Here is a 21146-nt window from a genome sequence, read left to right as displayed (position 1 = left end):
AAGGTTAATAAGTTATTTTAGGCTGCACTATGGGATGAGATAATTTACTCTTTCATATTAGCTTTTTCTGTGATATGTATATTCAGAAAACATATTTTATGTTACAGTATTATGTTCTATCATTATTTTCACTCTTTCAGGATATTCTTGAAAATGAATTGACTCTACCTTTATGACTTTTACCTTTAATTTCTGTTGCATAATAACTTTTATTAACATGAACGCATGTGTGTATGTATAAAATCCCATAGAGCGCTTAAAACCTTACCTTCTATTTGAATAATGCATAGATCTTCTGCACTGAGTTTTGTTTTTGCAGCAGTATGTGTGAGTGAATTCTTAGGGAAATCAAAAACATTCTTTTAAGTTTTAAAAATTGATTTAGTTTTTCCCAGTGGAATTTTTTCTATATACACTATTGATACTTTAAAATTCAAAGAACTTACCTCTAAAAAAACAAATAATCTCTCTTACTCAGTTTCAAATTTTTTTCGTCTAAAAGCTTCATCAAATAGTGCCTCGCTGGGAATGCTGCTGCTTCTGTAGTACTGCAGTTTAGGTAGAGTTATAGGGTTCTAATACTAAAATAAGCTCTCTAGGAAAGAAAGAAGAAATAAAATCTTCTTTCAGACTTCTAAATTCTAACAGAGGATAAGTAAAAACAAATAGAGAATTCATCATAAAGCTGTTATATTAATATACTCCCTTTTCATCATTTTTATCGCTGAGTGAGGGAAATTACTCTGACTGAACTTTAATGTATGGTTGGCCTAAATGAAGTGAATGCTGAGGAAAGTTGTATGCTTTGTATTGTGTAGGAAGCCTGATTACATGATCATACTGGTTCTTTTTTACCTTGATGTGTCTCTGTACATGTATGTATACATACTTTTATATATATATATGTATTAATATGGAGAGGTAAGCTAAGTGAAACCCAAATGAGCACAATATGAACCCGTATTGTGAGTTCTGTACAATGAATGGGACTGTCCTCTACTTGAAAATTATGACAGGTGGCAGTATACCCTACCTGGCACATCATGCCTAGAAATATAATGCCAGTTTATTTTAAAAGATCGTGTTTAGTTTTATAATATTCATCCACTTTTGTTTTCACTGAAGTCAACAACTTCTCACACTGAGTTGTCTCTTTCATGCTATGACATAAGTAGTAAAAATTTCTTGGTATTAAATTGAATAGAATGTATTATGAGAGAAGAATCATGTTCAGTTTCTGTAACTTTGGTGAATGTACTTGTTCTTTTAAGAATCTACATTTGAAAACATTTTTAAGGTCTTCAAAAACAGCTGAAGATTTTGATTCATTTTACATTAATCTGAAAATATTACCTTGCTGATACAGCTATTTTGATTATTGATTCATCTCTGCCACCTAATGTCTCAGTACAAGAGTAGCAGAAACATGTTTATGGTTCATTTGTTGATTCTGTGTAATTTTACTGTGGCCTTGAAACACCAATGTGTACTCTCAGACATGATGTGATTAACATTGTGCAATCGCTTATCCTGAGTCAACCTGCTTTAGCAGCCTAATCAGAGCAGCATCTTCAGTAATTGCTAATCTGCAACTGAAAAGCTTTAAGAGTGAGAGGCAGAAAGGCAGATGTAATTAGAATTCTGTTTATGGGGTGGAAAAAAACAATGAAAAAAAGCAGCAAAAAATGTGGAGCCTCCTTAAAAGGTTGCCAGAAGTTTTTTTCTGATTGTGATTTCTATCTGCAAAGTGGATACAAAAAAGTAAACTGCTGGCTGAAATACATTACGGCAATGAAATAGCTGATTTGGCACTGAATGAAAATTGTGAGATGGTAGAAAAAAGGCAGTTATTCTGGAGGTCTGCTCAACAAAGCAAACTTAAATTGCCTGCTTTATTTATTTGTATGTTTTTTAACTAAAATTCAAAATAAAAAAACCCTTAACTTTTAGCTTTTAAGGGTTCCTAATTATCTTCACAATTCTTAGAAGAATTAGTAATCCTTTTTGGATGTCCTTGCTACAGGAGCTTTCTGTTTAAGCCTGCAACTGAATTAATGGTCTGGTTATCCTCCCTCTGCTTTGACCTTCTGTGGGAGGTGAGTTCAGGCTGCTATGTTTGCTGATACCTGTGAACGGTAAGTTATGTCGATAGCTTGTTGAAAGAGGATGAAGTGGACATCCACTTGCACAGGGCCCTGAGTTGGCAGAAGATCCCTAGTGATGCAAGGAGCAAACGTTTTGGAAAATGAGCAAAAACATTTGATTATTATCAGATAAAAATCTAAAACACTGAAAGCTGATGATTAGCTAATATGAGGGATAATTGTAGACTGTATCTCACTATTTATTCAGTTCCTTTGGCTGTGCTGAGTAAGATGTGTTGACTAAAGCCTTTGTCTTCAGGCTGGCACTTGGTTTTGATTTAAAGATATAAGAAATTAGGAATGTATCAGTTACCTTGTCTGTGTGTTCTAACAAGCAACTGCTTCAACTTAAAATATTGTATCTGGTTTCTATTCTGAACTTGTCAGGCATAACAGTCAGCCATCATTTCGTACTATGATTTTTCCTATTGAATGCTAAAGCCCTTTACAGCATGACGTTTTTATCTTATAGAAGGACTTGCATACTCCCCCCATTCACCTTGCATTAGAGCACCGCAGGTACCAGGTTCATGGCATTACTATTCTCCAAACATAGTAGTTTCCTGGACAGCTTTTGCAGTCTGTTAATGGCCTTTGCATTTTCATGTAAATCATTTCTTTCCCTAAGTGTCATAATCCGGCCTTTGAGAGTGGCAAAGAACATCTCCTTTCATACTGAATATTTCTATTTCTGTGTATCAATGGCCAGCAGATTCTGCAAAGAAATAGAGCCACATTCGTTATGAAAGAACCATTCTCATTAAGACTACAGTTTTAAGTGCTGTGTTTCCCTCAGCATGAGCTTAAATGTGCAGGGCCTAGCATTGTTTGTGGCTGTGCTGAATGACCACTGTGATTAAAAATAATCTAACATGATTTATAAACACGAGTGGTTTGTAAAGCAGGTTTATTTGGATGGGAGGGGGTCCTCTAGTGGCCCCTCTAGCTCATTCTTTTATACAATTGATTTAATTATTCCCAATGAATTATATAGAGCTGAGTCTAAACTCTATCCGAAATTGGTAATCCTTTACCTCCCTTGGCAGTTTCTTCTATTTCTTGATGTCCTAATTCTTACAATCCTCAGTTTTCCCCACTATTTAATGAACACTAATGGCTGTCTGCTGATCTCTTTTACATTTCAGATGTTTCCTAAATAGCTTGGCTTCTCCTGTCTTTGTTTTTGTGCATCTTAGGGAGAAGAAGGTTTTTAAAAAAAGCATCACAAATTGTATAACAACAAAAGAATTATAAATAATTTTAATAATTATCTAAAATTGTCTGTAAATTTTCCGTTGTCATCAGTGGAGTAACCTGTTGGACGACGTGTGTAGCTACAAAAGAAAATGGACTGTGATCTATACAGAATGTGCTCGTTGTCACTGGTTAAGGGAAAATCGATAGTTGTTTGGCACTGTTAATCTGGAGGAATCCAGATTATGTTGGTAGGAATGCTAAAGTTAGGACAAATATTCTCAGAAGTCTGTGAATAGCCTTCCTATCTGTTCCCGCTTGCGGTAGGAAGGTGCAACAACAAATCTCTTTTGAAAGTGAGTTTTAAAATACAGCAGATACTGGCAGAAGGAAACAAAATATGCTCCACTTGGTTTAATGCACTGGCTTCAATAATTTAGTGCATTGGCTTCAATGTAAGCAGAGCCGAAAACCCTGGCCTCAGTGGAAATCCTTGCCCATCAGATGGGGCTCTTCTCTAGCAAAGAAAATAGACAGCTCCGTTCCAGAAATGGGCACTGTGACAGTTGCGCTGAGCACCCAAAGCTTACGTTAGGTAGGAAAGATGGGCTTGAATTTAAATAGTGGTTCTGAACTACCTGAATTCTGCAGTACGTTGTGCGTCCTTACGCAGGCTGTAGTGCTGGGATCAATGTGGAATGCTGGACGTTGCCCAAGCTATTAGTCAAGCATTACAAATTAGTTAATAATAAATATTCAGCAGCAGCTGTCCCTTTGGAGCCTGAGGAATTAAGTAAATGGTTTATCCAAATGCCTTTTTGTGTACGTGGAGTTGTAAGTCTTTGCACTCAAATCAGCCTTTGTTAGGTTATACTTGAAACAGCCAGGCACGGCAAAGAGCCTTCCTTTCAGACTGCGTTTGAGAAGCAGGAGTGTTGGTATAATTTATGTTCTACAGAGGTAAAGAATAAAACTGGAAAACAGATGCATCTCCTGTTCAAAATATCTCCTTGTGGGATTTTTTTGAGTTTTTTTTTTGATTTTTGTTTATTTTAGGTTTTTTTTAGTGTTCATGATTTTTGTGTGGGATATTGAAAAAGTCTGGGGAGAGAGGAGGTTTTGGTGGTTACAGTGAAACTGATAAGAAACAGTTTAGTCAAAGTTATTCATGTCTTTTGCATCATTATTTTCTGTTAGGGCGAATCTAGTACCAAAGTCTAATGTACTTTTAAGGAAAAATGTCATCAGGCAAGGAAGCAAGTCATACTCACCCTAGCAAGTATTTTTTTTTTTTTTAGCGATCTATGGGTTATTTTTCTTTTTTCAGAAACAAAATTTATAAACTGAGTGTAGATCTGTGGAAAAGTTTGTTTTTTGAGCCATGTGATTTTGTAATTCAAAGGAGCAGGATTAGAGATGGGTACTTGCAAATTGTTTACCTAATGTGGGCTAATGAATATTTTAAAAATTAATGGGGGAACTGATTTATTTAATTTTGCATTTGCATATAGTTTAAAAAATCATCTTGAGCAGTATGGAGAGAATAATATACTGTTATTCAATAATTAATTACATTCTCTTGTAGCAGATGTAAATTACATTGTGATTTTAGATTATTAAAATATTTCAATATCGGAAAGACAAGGTTTTGTATTATCAGTTTTCTTAATTTTCTCAGGAAACTAAAAGGTGAAGTATTCTTTCACGTTCTGACAAATACACATAATTCCTTGACACACTGAAAACCTGCTGTGAGAGATTTTTTTTTAAAAGCAAATAACCCTAAGCCTCCATAAAATAATAAAGTGAGATATAAAAGGCTTTAATGTAAAAGAACATAATGACTTGCAGAGTACTCAGAAGCTCAGAAAGGTCAGCAGTATATTTTTTATGTAGAGCCAATTGTCGTTTATGACAGTCTTCAGCTATTTTTCACGTACTGTATCTTCCACAACCCTTTACCTCCCGTCATTGCATGGGCTGCCTAGTGCTCTTGGCATTCCTGATTCAGTTAGTGCTAAATGCAATCACTGACTGCAGTAGGAGTTGAATCTGTCTGCATAGGGCCACCTCACTTCATATTTCTTTCTGTTCTCACTATTCAGCACATGGCCCCTTTCCTTCCCTCCTTCCCTCCTTCTTTCTTTTCTTTCTTATAGTGTACCATGCTTACCATTCATTTGGTCCAGAGTGGTTATTTTATTTATGAACTTTAAAAAATTTTATCCTTATAATATCATAGTCTTTTGAAAGGATTTGTCACCTTGATTCCACAAAACTCCTTACAGTGTAAGATTGTATTATTATCCTTATTTTGCAAAGTGTAGCAAACAAGGTAGATGTTGCCTGAGACCAGAATGATGAAGGATTCAGGATGTCCAGGTTGAGAAATGTAGCACATCCTTAACTTTTCTAAGAGCAGATCATTTTAAAGCAGTTCATCCCTTCCAAACCAAATGTTTCCTGTTGCAGTTCCACATACTGAACGCTGCCACAAATCAGAAAATTAGGATCTAAATTCAACCCAACTCAGTTTAGGATATAGCTGCATTAACATTCTTGATAGACTAGATTCCCATTTGGAAATTTCTGTCTCTATTGAGCGTGAGGGAGCCTGTGAAATTTCAAGTACCTTGTTACAAATCATTGAGGTACATGGTCCTAAATAATAGCGCTTGAGAAAAAGAAATTGCATCTTTTGATGATACAGTGCTGTGCTTTGAGCTGACTGGTACCCTTCCAAATAAACTTTAGGAGTTATTATAAATTTAAAAAACAATAGCTCAGTTTTCAATAGTGGTGAAAAGAAAAATCATTGGGAATGGAAGACAGAAGGCAGAGATCAGAAAGCATTATGCCACTGTGTACATCCATAGTGTGCCTGCATCTTGAATCCTGGCTGTAATTGTGGTTTCCCCATTTCAAAAAGGATCAAGTAGAGCAGGAAGGTTACAGCAACTGGCAATAGAAATTAGGTGAGGTTTGGAACAGCTTTGTATAAGCTAAAACTATAATAGACTAAATAGTGTGGAAAAGAACTGGCTGAGAAGGGAGAGTAAGGTAGAGCTATGAAATGGAGATGTGCAAATGTAAATAGAGAATCAATATTCACTGACTTTTCCACTATGAAGAACACGACCATGAAATGCATCTAGCTAGTGCCAGATTCAGAACAAAAGTACTTCTTCGCACACCACACTGTTAAGGTGTTAAGCTGCTTGCAGCAGGACGTTGTGGATTGTAAAAGCTGACATATATTCCAAAAAGTCATGCGAGAAGAGTGTATCATGAGCCATTAAATGTAAACACTCTCTCTTCTGCCTCAGGAAGATGCTGATCAATTAATTCCTGGCGTCTGGGAGAGTATTCAAGTGAGAACATGCTTGCCCTGTTCTTATGCTCCTCCCTGCTCTTGGCCTGGACCACATCCAAGAAAGCAGCTGGATGGATATTTGGTCTGACTCCATACACCTAATGTGTTCTTAGGAATAGCTCAACCAAACAGTTACAGAACTGAAAAAAACTGAAGCCAATTGAAAAACATTTTTCCCATGGAAAACATTTTAAAGGGGAATAATACAAATTATCCCACAGAAAATTTCATGTTTTTCAACAACTTGTGCATCAAAAAGATTGGCCAAAGAGAAAGATTTTTCATCTGGAAAAACTTAATTAAATTAAAGAGTTGTTTGAATCACCAGCTTCATTTGTGAGCAAACGGTTTAATATTTTGCTTAGATGAAATGTTTTAAAACTACCGAAAAATTTAATTTTGAAAATCAAATGAACTTTAAATATTGATAAATGTAAATTATAGATTGTAAATATGCATTTCGTCTAGACAGAAGTTTCAAGATTTTATTTTAGATTCTATACTTGACCATTTAAATCTGTCATTCCACATAGTACATATACTTTTAATAAAAAAGCATTGTTATGAAAATCCACCTGTTTGAAAGAGGTAGATGTGTGTTCAATGTTCACTTATGTTGCAAAATAAGTAGATTTTCCCTTACCTCATTCTTGGAAATCCAGCTTCGTAAAATTTTGCCTAGGAAAATGGCAGCCAGAGACATGATTCATTAAGGTGAATTTCCACCTGGACACTTAAAATACAGGTGTTATAATGAGCATGCAAAACAGGATTTTATGCTGAAAATGTTTTGGTGAACTTACCTGTGAGTGCTTACTGTAACATAGCTTTGTCTATTTATAACTATTCTGAATGTTTAAAATAATCCATTTTACTGTGAATTATTAACAGAGTTCATAACATTATATTGCATAAATGTTTAGTTCATTCCAAAGGATAGGTACAGCCTGGCTGGCTAGTTGTTGTGAAAAAAACATATTTGTATCAAATTACAGAAACTTGAAGAAGAAGCTGTGAAGTCCCAGTCTAAAAAAAGACAAAAAGGCAAAGTATTTTTGACTCTCAAAAGCCAAAAGGTGATTGCAAGATCAGATATAACCGGATTTTATTATCCAGGTAAATATTTTTGCTTGCATTTTAAGTATTTTTAGAGTTTCCTAGTACCAATAAAACATTACTGTTGGTCATATTTAGCTAGTTCAGTTTTCATTTGATTTAATATTACACTGGCATATTAATGAAAAATGAATATACGTATTTTGTGCATGCATATACATTCATTTATAAAAAGGCACATTGTATGATGTCCAAAACCTATGCAGATCTACTGGCAGATAGGTTTGTAAAAGAAGAGTATGGGAAGAAATGCTTTTCAGTACCTGTCACACACTTTAAACTAGATGAGAATATCTGTCTGTACTTCTTTGATGGCATGCTGGGTTGTTCCTGATCTGTCTTTGGAAAAGGCTGAGCTTTTGGCTTTGCTCTAATCATTTATCTAATATTTCTGTCATTTTGTTGCATTTTAAGCCAGAATAATTATCATGTAAAATCGTGTATTGTTGTTTCATTAAAAAAATCAAACTGCTACAAGGACTTTGCTACAGGAAAAAGAAAGTATCTTGGCCAATTCTGTCATCTTCTCGTTTCCTTTTGGGCTAGAAATTTATCCATTTTTTTGGTTTTGTTATGGCTGTGATATTAAGAATGGTTACTAGGACTGCATTTATTCAGGTACAAATTTCCCTATTTCCTTAGCAGAAATTACACTGGCTAAACGAAAGCTAACTATAAATGGAAATGAGGACTGTATAGTACTGACACTGTGTGTCTGACCTCAGTGACATGTAGCAGTTTATAGGAAATTTTTGAAGTTTTCCGTAAGGGGTAAAAACATAATCATTTGAATATTTTATTATGTTCTTCTTCTAGGAACTGTGATAAAGAACATCAGTTCTACCCATGCCCTTGTTCAGTTCATCCATGGGGAGACCTGGACTGTACCTGTGAAGTTTATTTTACCTGTAGGGGGTGCTATGCCATGTCCGTATCTGCAGGTGAAGAATTCTGTTTTCTATGGTAGCAAAATACGCATTGTTTACTTTGTGCCATTGGTCACAGATAGAGTAAATAATACTTCTTTTATATTTTACAAAAATTGATTTATTTCAAAGTCTTTACCTCCTTACAGTAGCTCTGTTTTGATTATATTTTCAACATGCTATTTTTCATTTCTTTAGAGCCTCTTTTCATTATAGTCCTATTAATTTTCTTACCAGAAGTCTATATTATTTTCTTTATAAAACATGACTATTTGGCCACCTATACAGCAGATGTATGCTATTTCCCAGCAAAACAGTTTCCTAGCAGGTAGTTTAAGAATCAAAGAAAGCATTTTATGTACAGCAAGTTCTAACAATTTATTTATCACAGCATAATTTAAATCTAGCAAATAACCTTTTACTAGCCCTAAGTAACTGTAATAGAAAAAACTCGTCTTATTCCAGTTCTGTTTTTTCATGTTGATCAGCTGACTATCTGCAATCACAATACTTTTCTTTTCAGGTGATTCTTATTTTACACAAGAGAGAGATGATGGATACAGAAAGCAGTTTTGTTAACTATTTTGTTACACTTGAAACTAGAGAAATTCTTTCCCCCCCCCACCCCCCTTCTTGAAATGAAGTCAAATCCTGAACAAGTGATTGCTGGAAGGGAGGAATCCCATTCTGGAAAAGATCTGCAGAATTTCATAGAAATTATAAGTTCTGTGTTGATTTGAAAATGGCTCTGTATATATCAGATGCATATGCTGTTCTTTAAATTTTTCAGGGTTACTTTAAAGGCTGGTTATGAATGTATGTGTTTGTACAAAGTTCAATGGGATAAGAGTTGGAAGAGTTTCCTCCTCATTCTGTCCAACTCACCAGCTGAGCCCTGGTACATTCAGTAGGGCTCTGTCATGATTTTTTTTGCTTTGTGTTCTCTTCCTGATCCAGTGGAAATTAAGAATGATCAGCACCTGGGAGAACCAAGTCCTTTATCTTTGCCTTCAAAGCTCCATATTAAAGGACTGCAACACGTTAGAACGATGATCTGTGTAAAAATCTCAATATCTATCTTTTATATCTTGTAAACCTCACAAGCTACAAGGTTGTCGCAAACCAATACTTTCCTGGTGTGCAGGTTGGAGACTATGTGTTTGCCAGGACGTGGACACAGACTGGAAGTGATTATTATGTACCTGCCATTGTTATATCAACCCCAAAGAGAGTGGAAATGGATAATAAATTCTACACGGTTCTGATGTTTAACAACAGGAAAGTAAGTAAACCTATAAGAGGAAACAAATTTGGCAGTGATAGTACCAGGATTCTGGTTCTGATGGTGCAGATATAACAGGCCAGGCAAGAGAGCTTGCTGTCCCATTCCGTGTCTCCAGCTAACCAAAGTAAGTCACCTCTCCAGGTTCAATGAAAAGCCATCTAATATAATAGTAATTCATTTGGGGGCTTTCACATACTGCTCCATAGCTCCATACTGCTAAAATGAGAAACTTAGGGGGGTTTTATCACATGCAGTACTATCTTTATTCGTTTCATTATGTTTGTTTGTCTGTAGGTCATTATGATAATTTTGCTGCATTTTTTCATGGCACATTATTAAAAAAATGTGCTTTGCACTAGAAACTTTTTGTCTTCATCATTTAGATGCTGATTACACCTGTGTTAAAGTGATTGGATTTTTTTATGTATGTATTTCTTTACTTTCTTCCAAGATTTAGATTTAATTTGGATGAATGTTGGTTGTATCATTGCAGGAACACTGCGTAAGAAGTGGGCTTATTAAAATCAGCCAAACAAAGTATGCCTTTTCCTGTCGGTACATAAGAATGGTGCAGATGTCAGATTATATGATGTAAGTGTGCTTGAACCTAACAATATAAAACTTATTTTATGTGAATCCTAAATGTTGCACTTTGGGTTCAACTGTACCATCAGGTTTCCATATCTAATAATCTATTGTCTTTGTTAAATGGAATATGGTTTGCTCTAAACACGTAACCATGCGGTTTGACCCATAAAGCATATGGATGAGAAGAGTATTACTTGCCTGTTCCACCATTTTATTACCTGGCAATTTGTTGTGCAATTTTCATTTGAGAAACATTGGCAGGATGTGTTGGCTTGAAGTTTAGTCCTGGGAAGTTGTTAGAAAATTGCTGAAAGGTGAGATGGAGTTTGTTTGTTGTAGAGCTCATTTTTCTGTCAAGATTTTTGCTGTGATATATAGCTATGTATTAAATTGTACTTTATTTCTAGGATATTGAGTCTTTTACTGGGCTTAAATCTGGGAGATGATAGGGAGAGAGTATGTAGCATGCTTTGAATATGAGCCCCTGCTCAAGTTCTGTAGAACTTCTGTAGAACAGGGCTAAAATTTTCTGATGTGAACAGTGCAGTGAATGTGCAGTGGTTCCAAGTGATTGTGGATTAATTTTTCATTTTTTATAAAGTTCTAGTTTTATACATTTGAAATAACATTGGGTTGTGGCAATTTCCAGAGCACCAACTGTCTCTGTTAATTACCAACACCAGATTTGAGGAAGCAGTATAAGATCAGAATGATCATGTAGGGCTATTTCTCAGAACACAATCCCAGCCTACAGCAATTTGTGAGTTAAGGATTTCCAGAAGCAGAATTGAAGCCTCTGTATTAAACAGACCTTAATGGCTTTTTCTTCCACAAATTTGTATAGTTACCTTTTTGAACCCATGTCAACTTTTAGTATCCACAGCCTCCTGCTGGGAGGAGTTGCATAGTTTCACTACATTTTGTGTGAGAAAACACATCCTTTTTTTTGACTGCTCCGTCTGCTTTGACGTGCCATAGGGATTCTAGACTGAATAGCTCCCTCTTTATCCCCTCTGCGTCAATGCAGTCTTGGCACTGCTGACAAAGAGTTAGATAAATCCTGTCAAGGGAGATTTCTTCCCAAGAGGCTACATGAACAGGACAAATCCCACCATTAAAGGCATTTTTAAAACTTCACTTTTATTGAAATGTCCTAATATGATTATCAATTTTAAAAATGATATCCATAGGTAGGATACCAGCAGTGAGTGATCTATGGATTCCATCAAAATAACAGAAAGGACCAAAAAGCAACACTGATACAAGCCCTAAGACAGTGGTTCTCACACAGTTTCTAAGAGTGATTCCAGTGCATTTTGAAATTCCCTCTTCTCTCAACTTGTAGTCATTGTGCATAAACAAATTAATATCTCCAATTTACTGAGCAGAATCTCTAACCTGGAAATGTATTAATGCCTTTTTCCAGGCCAGACCATCTACCTGATGGTAGCTAAGCCTATTTTCACCCAAAAGTAAACCTTAAAACCATGATCTCCTACTCAATACATACAACTAGTTGAAAATAGACAGATATATAATTGAGCTATTAGGAAAATCAATAGAAGTCTTTCACTGAGAGTTAGATTATATTCTAGATAAGGTACCTTATTAATAAAAGATATGACTAAATGCATAAGCAATAAGAATGGCTTCCTTCCTACATGCTTTGTTTCATGATTCAGCACTTTAATATCAAATTTGATATTCATTCCCAAACATAGACTTTATTGGCAAGCTGACTTGCCATTGTTACGTACAAATGATGAGAAGATTGAGTTATTCACTGGCAAATGGTGAATTCTCCAAATTCTTTGGAGAACTGATTTAAGTGAATGCACTAAATTTCTGCAAACTAAAAATAATTGTACTCATTAGATCTAAATTTTAGATGAAGTGATATCAAATCTGACAGCTCTCTGGGTAAAACAGTACATGAAACTACACATTCAAGTCTTACTAATTGTGATTTTCTGTGTAGTGCATCCAGCTAGTACACGTTGGCTTGGTCATAGAAACACTGGTCAGTTCATATAGCGGATGTCTGAAATTAAATTAATGAGATATAAATGAAATATTCCAAAAATATTTTTCCTGCAGCACAAAATGATGGAATCTTAGTTAAGGCATTCATTCTGTCCTCTGTAAACTGAACTAAGTGGAACAGTTCTTAGCATGCCCCTGAAACAGAGCATAAATTTTGCAAGAAGAATTACTGAACATACCAATGTCTTTGCTGTTTTAAGGTCTAAACTTGTCACTACATCATTTCTGTTTTTTTTTCCTCTCTCTAATTGAAGCTTTTAGAAACAAAGCAGAACATTTGAAATGACAATTTATATACTATTTTAATACTGATTCTGTGATCTGTGACACTATTTGCATTGTAAAATGTCTCTAAGAATCGTAATGTTCAGATAGATCATCCTCAAATTACCCCTATTAAAGGCACGTGAAAAGTACCTCCAAGTAATATTTCTTCAAATGATAGTACTTTCATCTGATTAGTAGTGCGTTAAAGAAACCAAGGCCCAGATACACAAAGGGACATTGTGACACTCAGGGCAGTAACACCTGAGCATCTGGAAGCTGTGTAAGTGGAATTTAAATGCCTTGGCTCCATGGATGCAGAGATTTATATCACATAGTGCAGTGAAATGTGTAAGGCAGCAAATAAATGAAGGGAGAATAGCATTTAAATTGAGACTCCCTTTTAACTTAGATGCCCACTTATAGCCCTGAAGTAGGTATATTTGAGCATTTGGGATTCACAGGCCCCTTTGGCATTGAATAAAATACATAAAGAGTTTCTGATATAATCTTTGGCATATAGGCAGCATATGCCTTACCCCCAGGTACCAAGGTCAAGTGCGTTGGTGTGCCAAAAAAGACTTCAGTGATCAGTACTGAACAACAGTACTCCAATCTGCCACCAGAATCACAGCATCTTCCTCTGCATGCTCCCAACTTAATCATCTACTGTGATATATTTCTTCTCATCTTTTTTCCATATTATATATCATCTCTGATTCTGCTGATTTTTTAGCCTCTCTTCTAAGAATTGAGGCCTAGTAAGCTAGAACTTTTATAGTTAATAGCATTTTTAATTTCCTACTTCCTGGAGATATTACTCTACAGTAAATCATTTTGTAAGATACAAATAGTCAGGCTCTGAAAATGCACTTACTAATTCAGTAAGTTCCCCTCTAACATTCTCAGCTAGTTTTTTTGAGTTCTCTGTGAAGCCACATATTTGTAATGTGAAAACTCATTCCTCTCTTGCTGCTTAACATCTGACTTTAGTGTCATGTAGACATACCTAATGTCCTCCTCTGGGCATTGGCTGCATTAACTCAGCAGATGCATCATAAAAAGCCAGTACTAACCATGATTTTACTTTAGGTTTGTTTCTTTTTGTAACTCATCCTGAAGTGCTGAATGATTGCTTTCCTTTTATGAGGTGTGCATTCAAAGCCATTAAACAAACAATTGTGTTTCATTAGTTACACCTCTCTAAATCAGTTACTAACATAGGGAATGCTCTGGCAGTGCTCTAACTCCAATTAAGTTGGAGTTTCCATTAAAGCCGCTACCTTTCAGGTGGCACCGCAGTATACTTCCAGCTGAAATTTGTTATGTGAAGCATTCTAAAATGGATACTTACCTCCCATGTCGTACTTCCCAGTGGGGGAACAGTGCAGCATATTGCTCATCGGTGCAGGCACATTGAATGGGAACATGCTGACATTGCTGATAGAAACAAATACAGCAGCAGCTTAAGTTCATCAGAAAGGAAACAAAATGACTGCTGGCTGTCAATAGTCCACAGTGCATATAAATACTGTATTACATACATAATTATAATATATTGTGTATATTTACATATATATTGCAATAATATATAATATATATATATAATGATAATTTTATTTTACAATAGCATGTCTAATTCTTCACCTGTGGATTCTTTGGGATTGTCTTTTTGATGTTTGCTTGTGGAGCATGCTCTAAGCTGTGCTTAATCCACTTGTCTTTAGAGGTAGTAATATAGCTCTTCTCATTTTAATAGCTGATGCTAGCATCTGTTTGGAGTGTTTTGCTGTCATCACAGTAGAAAGAAAGGGTTATGACAGTACAAGCACTCTGCAAACGTAACTAACAAGTTGCCTGTGCGAGTTGAAACACTGCGAGCTCTGGGCCCACACCTTTAAAGGCACATAGTTGCCCACATCCGCTCTGGGGTCGTGAGGAGTAGATAGAAGCAGGGACTAGACCAAGAAAAGTATTTAGGAACCTTTCTCTTACTTGATGTCAGTAAAGTGGAGTGCCTAATACTTGTTTCAGTTTTAGTTACATAAGCACTTCTGATAATCTGGGGTTGAGTGCAGTGAAAGGAGTCATGTCTAACTGTATTTTGCTACATAAAGATTCTGCAAATCTTAGAAATCTCAGCAGTGGGGTGGGAACAGGCTGTCTACGAGAGATATGAAGGGTGCAAATTCTTGTTGAATCATGTTAGAATTGAGATTAATATTGTCCTTTTTTTGAAAAAGATAGAAAAGGTTATATGCAATAGGTTAGCTAGATATCCTATCTACAGAAATAAGAGAGAAACAATATATACTGTGCTCTAGACTATTCTTTACTTATTTTGTAACTCTGAGGGAAATGGCATTGTAAGACATTTATAGCCTGAAAAGTGGTCAAGAGTATGAAAAGCCCTTCTCTTGTCAGCAGTGTGAGATGCGAGAGAAGGTGAAATCTTGAAATCTATATAGTGTTAAAAGATATGAAATGATATATGGTATGTGAACTCTTAATTTAGGGAGCTTCCTTCTCTGATTTTCTAGCCTGGACAAAGAGACCAAAAAGTCCCATCCTCACTCATCTCTGGAAGATGAAGCAGGAGAAAAAGCAAAGAAAAATATTGTGAGAGAACATAGGGGAAAAAAGAAAAAGAAGAGGAGAGCAGAGGACAAAAGACATCCCAAGGAGAGAATAGCCGACTCTGATGATCTTTTGTTTATCTCCAGGAGGGAAGTAAAACACAGAGAAAGAAATTCACTGCCTAGTGATAAAGAGGAATTTGAAGGTAAAGAAGGAAATAGAAAACTATAAATATTAAGGATTAAACAGATCTTATAGGCTTTTAGTTTATGCCCACTCAAGGAACCAGGGTTCTGCATTATTATTTCTGGATATTAGACCAACCTGCTTTCGAATATCCTATGGTATCAGGTTCTGCCAGATTCTTTGGAAACCGTTCTTCACACTGATCATGCTCAGCATATTTTTCCACAGCAAATTTTTCCACTAGTGCTAGCTAGATTAAAGGTGTTAAATTAACATATATGCAGGTCCGTGCTTTAGAGGTTAAATTGTGTTTTGTGTCCAAGTTAACTCTGTTAAAGTTGACAGCAGTATCTGTATTCCATGTTACTCTGTAGTATGTGCCTGGGCTAGTATAGGTATGTTCTCATGTGCCACGGTCAACTTACCATTTTAATGAGCCTACTGTCAGTGGAACGATAGAAGGATTTTTTCCATACCTGCTGGTTGTATCTCCTCATACTATTTTAAACATACGCTCAATATCCTTGTTACTTATTTATTCCCTTCCAAAAGTAGTGGACTATAGAGTCACTCAATTATCATGTTGTCAGGCTACTTGAACTGACTCTTCTGAACTTATCTTCTAAGTTCTCACTCATCTTTTGGTGATTGTCTGCAAATTCCATTTACTTTGTTTATATTAGCATTTAGGTGCCACTGTATTTTAGGAGTATTTATATGAGAGTAGAGGTGCTGAGCTTATCCTGTAGCTGTATGAGACCGTAGCTTCCACAGACAGAGGTGCTTCCCTGGGATGCTCAATTATCCTTAAACTCCTCACTCTTGGACATCCTGAGATGTTGGTAAATGTGAAATCAACAGATCCTGTTACTGATTCCATGCAGGTTGAAGGAAAGATGAAATGAGGACACTGGCTATGTATCACTTTGATCCTGCTTCGCCTTGCCAAATTTGCTGAGACCTGGTCACATATTAAGACTATTCTTCGAGATAGTATGCAGGTGGAATATACTAAAGAAGGTCCTCAACGTCTTCTAATGGCACCATGAGCATTGTTGGCTCTTTTGATTAAATTTATTTCTATTTGCATATTCTTCTGTGTCTCATCAGAGAGAGGAAAGTCAGAGAGTTAGCAGAGATGTTAAATAAGACTGTATGGATATCCTCACTGAGTTAAATCAGATACTTCCTTATCCAGTCTCAGTATGATTGTGTATTTATCCTCTTTGGATATAAGTATTTGTCCTGCTTTCAAACTATGCTAGTGCTTTTCACAGTGTTTTGTGTATACAAATTTATAAGTTATATCCAATAGGTTACTAAAATCCTGAAGTACTCCTCTGTTTTAACTGAGTTAATACTGTATTTTAAAGAGTGGAGAGAAAAAAGAAAACAAATTTGTCTGGCATCATTTTTTCCTTCTGCTCAAGGTCCAGCTCTGGTATGAGAATTGTTCATACTCACAACCAGGCTGTCCAGTGTGTGCTGAGGGCCAGATTCTGTGAGATTCATGTATACAGGTGAACACTTACTTTCAGAAGTAATCATACTTAATTATATTGAAATGAGTAAGCCATAGAATAACATTACTGAGGGGTTGGAAAGCTCTACTGTGCTAGTGAAGTGTTTGGTTAATCTCTGTGGACCAGATACTAAATATATTAGGTATCTAGCAATGCACACAGGCCCTTCAGGAGTTTTCATAATGCTCAAACAAGGCTTATTTAAGTTAGGAGTGTAAAAGTACTTAAGAGCTCGAACACCTTGTTTTCATTTTCAGACATCTACGTAACTTTGAAATCTGCTTTGTTGCTCCTTGAGCAATGAACATGCAAATGTCTAGGTTAAACGTTCAGATTGTCAGTGACCCCTTCCCAGATTTTCCTTGAAGCTTAAAAAAAAAAATCATTATTTCTTGATCATTTGTGTCAAAAGCAGATTTTTTTAAAACAGAGTTAGCATCTCAGAGAAATATTTTGAACATCTGTAAGTGCCGTTAATACTTAAAAATAGTATCTTTGGTAGCTAAGTGTCTTTTACACTAACTAGGTTATAGTCATTCTTTATGGATATCTGAAAGCAGTCAGTGGAAATGGGAATTGGCCTATTTGAAAAATGCATAATCTTCCTGCATTCCTCTCCTGTAGTATTTAATACCTGAATAATTTGAATATCTTTTCACTTGCACAAAAACACAATAGTCCTGATCCACTTGCCTGAAGTAAAAGCTTTTTCTTCATAAACTAGTTTCCTCTGTTAGTATGTGTGTAATGTGTTCAAAACGTAATTCTTGCATTTATTTTTCCAAAGGTTTGTCTTATCACATCTTAGGAACTCTCCGTATGTATATGTTTTTAATCAGATTGAGCTGCATTTTGTAACTAGTCCATGGGTTAGTGAACATTTCTTCCTAAAAATGGTTCCATTGACTTCATATGTACTTTTCCCTAACCCTATAAGGGGAAGTAAGTTCTCTTGAACATGAATGAGTTTTGTATAATACAGAGATGGAGTTTTGTGCTTAGCAATGTGCATTCAACTGTACAATTCTCTTATAGGTTAATGAAGCCTTATAGTGTCACAGTGTTTTGGGTCCTGTGTAATTTAATGGAGCATTTGAGGAATGTTTGTAAACAAGTCCATGCTCATGTTAGGAGGAATCAACAACCCCTTCCTATTGATTCCACTCAGGAAAACACCATTAACCTAAATTAATAAGGATTAAATAATTATTAATTATTTATTGTATATTAGGTTCATTATTGCTTGGATGCATAATTTTGTCTTATTTATTCCAGAACTGTTACATTTAATAGATTATTATTTTACTATGTATGTCTATTGCTCCTATTCTGTTAGTGAGCTATGTATGTTTATACAAGTGTAAATGAAGTCCTGTCAAACCCCCACTGATTTTTAGTAGGGCAGTGATTCTTGTCTAGGTAACTCTAATAAAACTATCCGATTGAAAAAAAACAAGATCACAAGTGCTTATTCTCTCATCGGTTATTCCAGTGATTGGTTTTAGAGATGCTTTAAAAACATGTATTTGTTTCCATAGAAAAATTCTCTCTGTCTACTATCTTGTCTCTGTTCTACCCAACCTCCATTTAGTAATGCCTAAAATCAGTGTTCATTTATTGTGATTTCCTTGCCAATTAGATTAAATCACAAAAAAAAAAAAAAAAAAAAAAAAAAAAAAAAGAGTAAGATACAGGTATGATATGCAGTAATAAACTGCAATGTTTCATGCATTAGCAAATCATAGCTAGCAGAGCCGAAACCTTCTTTTTAATTTTTAACGAGATGTGACTTGAGGCAATTACACTGGTAATTACTGTAGCTGCCAATATGATGTAGGTGGGAGACCTTTGAAAATGATCCTTCTCTTTCCTTTTTTTGTGTTCTGGCAAATGCAGTTCCTCTGAATTGAGTTCAAGAGTTTAACAGCTGTGGCACCTGGCAGCCTGGTGGATTGGCTAGATTTCCCAAAGTAGGATTTTGTATTTTGGGGATCCACTTGTTTTCCAATCTCATTTTCCAGATAGTTAGTTCAGCAGCATTTGGAGGAGGCTATCATAATAAAGCAGCATTCCCATCTGTTGGTCGTAGCTTGTTTAATGAGCAGTTGCTGTTGATTCATCTATACTTGCATCTGTCATTTACTGCAGCTGTGTGTTGTTAAGGGCTCCCCAGCAGCCTCCAGATTTAGGTTTTGTTTTTCTGTTGATAGCAGGTTACAACTTGCCCAAAGCCACTGTCTCCCCTGGTGGGATTGTCCATTCATCTAAAGAGGGGAGTGTGTTCAACTGGGGTCATCTGTTTTTCCATGAAGAATGAAGCTTGCAGATGTGCGAGGGAATAAAGCACAGTTTCATTGCTATATAATGTGTTGGGATTTTTTTTTTTTTTTTTTTGGGGTGGGGGGGAGAGGAGGCTAATTCTTTCCAGATTTGGATAGCAAGACCAGAATAGCTTGTTTCAACATCTTAGGAAGGTACATAGACAGCATGTGCACTAGGTAAAGAAAATAAATAGTTCGTGAATTGCGGGTGATGCAGAACACTCGTTTAGCAGTAGATCTTTCGTTTTATTCAGGGGAACAGGATGGCTGCAGTAGCTTTCAGTATTTTAGTCGAGCAGTGGTTTGGTGAAGCACAGAGTACAGCCAGGTACCTTCAACTTTCAGGATGTAGTCAAGACATTTCCTCCACCTCACACAGGGAAGCTTCAGATTCCTGTCTGTCAGGTTGCATTTGCCCAAGAGGAATGAAAATGTTCCTTTTATATGTCTAAATGCTGATGTTGTGCATGCATAAAGCAATTTTCAAAGGCATGGTCTTGATTTTCAAACCCTCAGCTTCAGAGTTTTCAGTGGGAGCTGTGGATAATCAGCTCATCTAACACTGATCATCTTTTACACTCACTGTGTGATGTTGCTTCCCTACTCTGTATATATCAACTTCAGATGCCTCCCTCAGTTTTTTCTACTACACTACTGTGTATTTTATATAACCATTTAAAACAACAAAACCCCCTGAAGAAATATATAAAGTAAAATAGAATATTGACTTTTGTTTACTCTGGTTCGTCCTATTTTCTCTCTCCTATTTTGTCTTTTCTCCTGCTTTTGGTCTTTTGCTATCAGTTCATTATGCTTGTCACCTTTCTGTGCCAGGCAGGTTCCTAGTCAGAGGTGGACTCATTTGATATAATATAATGATTGAAATGATGCTCACAAAGGTTGGCATGTGAGTAGCAACAGATATAAGCCTAGAGATGGTGATAGTTTAAAAGCTGACAGGCTAGTGAGGGTAAAAGAAGAAAGCAAAGTAGTGAAAATACTCTTTACACAGGGCTGTTGCTCTCTTACTGTAGTCACAGAGTCATCTTTTCCATGATAAACTTCAGAGTGTGAGTATGTGGTTGAACTATTATAGTGGAGCCCATAGTGGCTCATATTTTCTCTCACTGAAGAGTGCCTCTTCTCCCCTAGCATCCTTCTTCGTTTCATTATCCTGCTGCTCGTCAAGAAGTGAAACACCGTTCTTGCCCAGCACTTTGGCTCCTAGCTCACTACAGTGTCCATGTTGTTCTCACAGTCCCACCACGGAAACCTTGCTGGAGCCCGGTCGGGGCAACACCGCCAGTCCGATCGCAGGCAACGAGGAGCAGCAAGGAGCGGCAGGACAGCCTCAGCACTACTGCACACAGCGTTAAGGATGCATGATGAAGGAGCTTCTGAGGAATGGATGAGGCTGCAGATAGGGAATATTTCTAGCACCTGCAACTGTGAGATTTTATTCCTTGAATCAAAAATAAACTAACTAATGCAAAATTATTTATGATTTTACAGACTAATTTTGGAGGTATGGAAAAGTGTCAGAGTTGTGCTGCAGAAAAGTATCAATATTAGGAGAATGGAAAACTGTATTTGTCTGGGTATCCTT

At 36.2% G+C, this 21146-nt stretch overlaps 1 protein-coding gene across 1 annotated transcript in view; it reads left to right on the top strand.

Moving 5' to 3' along the window:
• The window catches only part of VWA3B (von Willebrand factor A domain containing 3B), a 74124-nt gene extending 53198 nt beyond the window's left edge, over positions 1 to 20926 (top strand). The window contains exons 23-28 of the mRNA XM_062578076.1: positions 7707 to 7827; positions 8644 to 8768; positions 9898 to 10035; positions 10532 to 10629; positions 15474 to 15715; positions 20799 to 20926. Of these exons, the coding sequence (XP_062434060.1) occupies positions 7707 to 7827; positions 8644 to 8768; positions 9898 to 10035; positions 10532 to 10629; positions 15474 to 15715; positions 20799 to 20926 (852 nt within the window). The remainder of the gene's footprint in view (positions 1 to 7706; positions 7828 to 8643; positions 8769 to 9897; positions 10036 to 10531; positions 10630 to 15473; positions 15716 to 20798) is intronic.
• Positions 20927 to 21146: the final 220 nt, after the last annotated feature.

The sequence above is a fragment of the Rhea pennata genome, chromosome 1, assembly GCF_028389875.1.
Source record: "Rhea pennata isolate bPtePen1 chromosome 1, bPtePen1.pri, whole genome shotgun sequence".
In the NCBI taxonomy this organism is placed as follows: Eukaryota; Metazoa; Chordata; class Aves; order Rheiformes; family Rheidae; genus Rhea; species Rhea pennata.
Note: the sequence above shows the minus strand (reverse complement) of the source record. Positions and strands in the feature narration are given on the sequence as shown.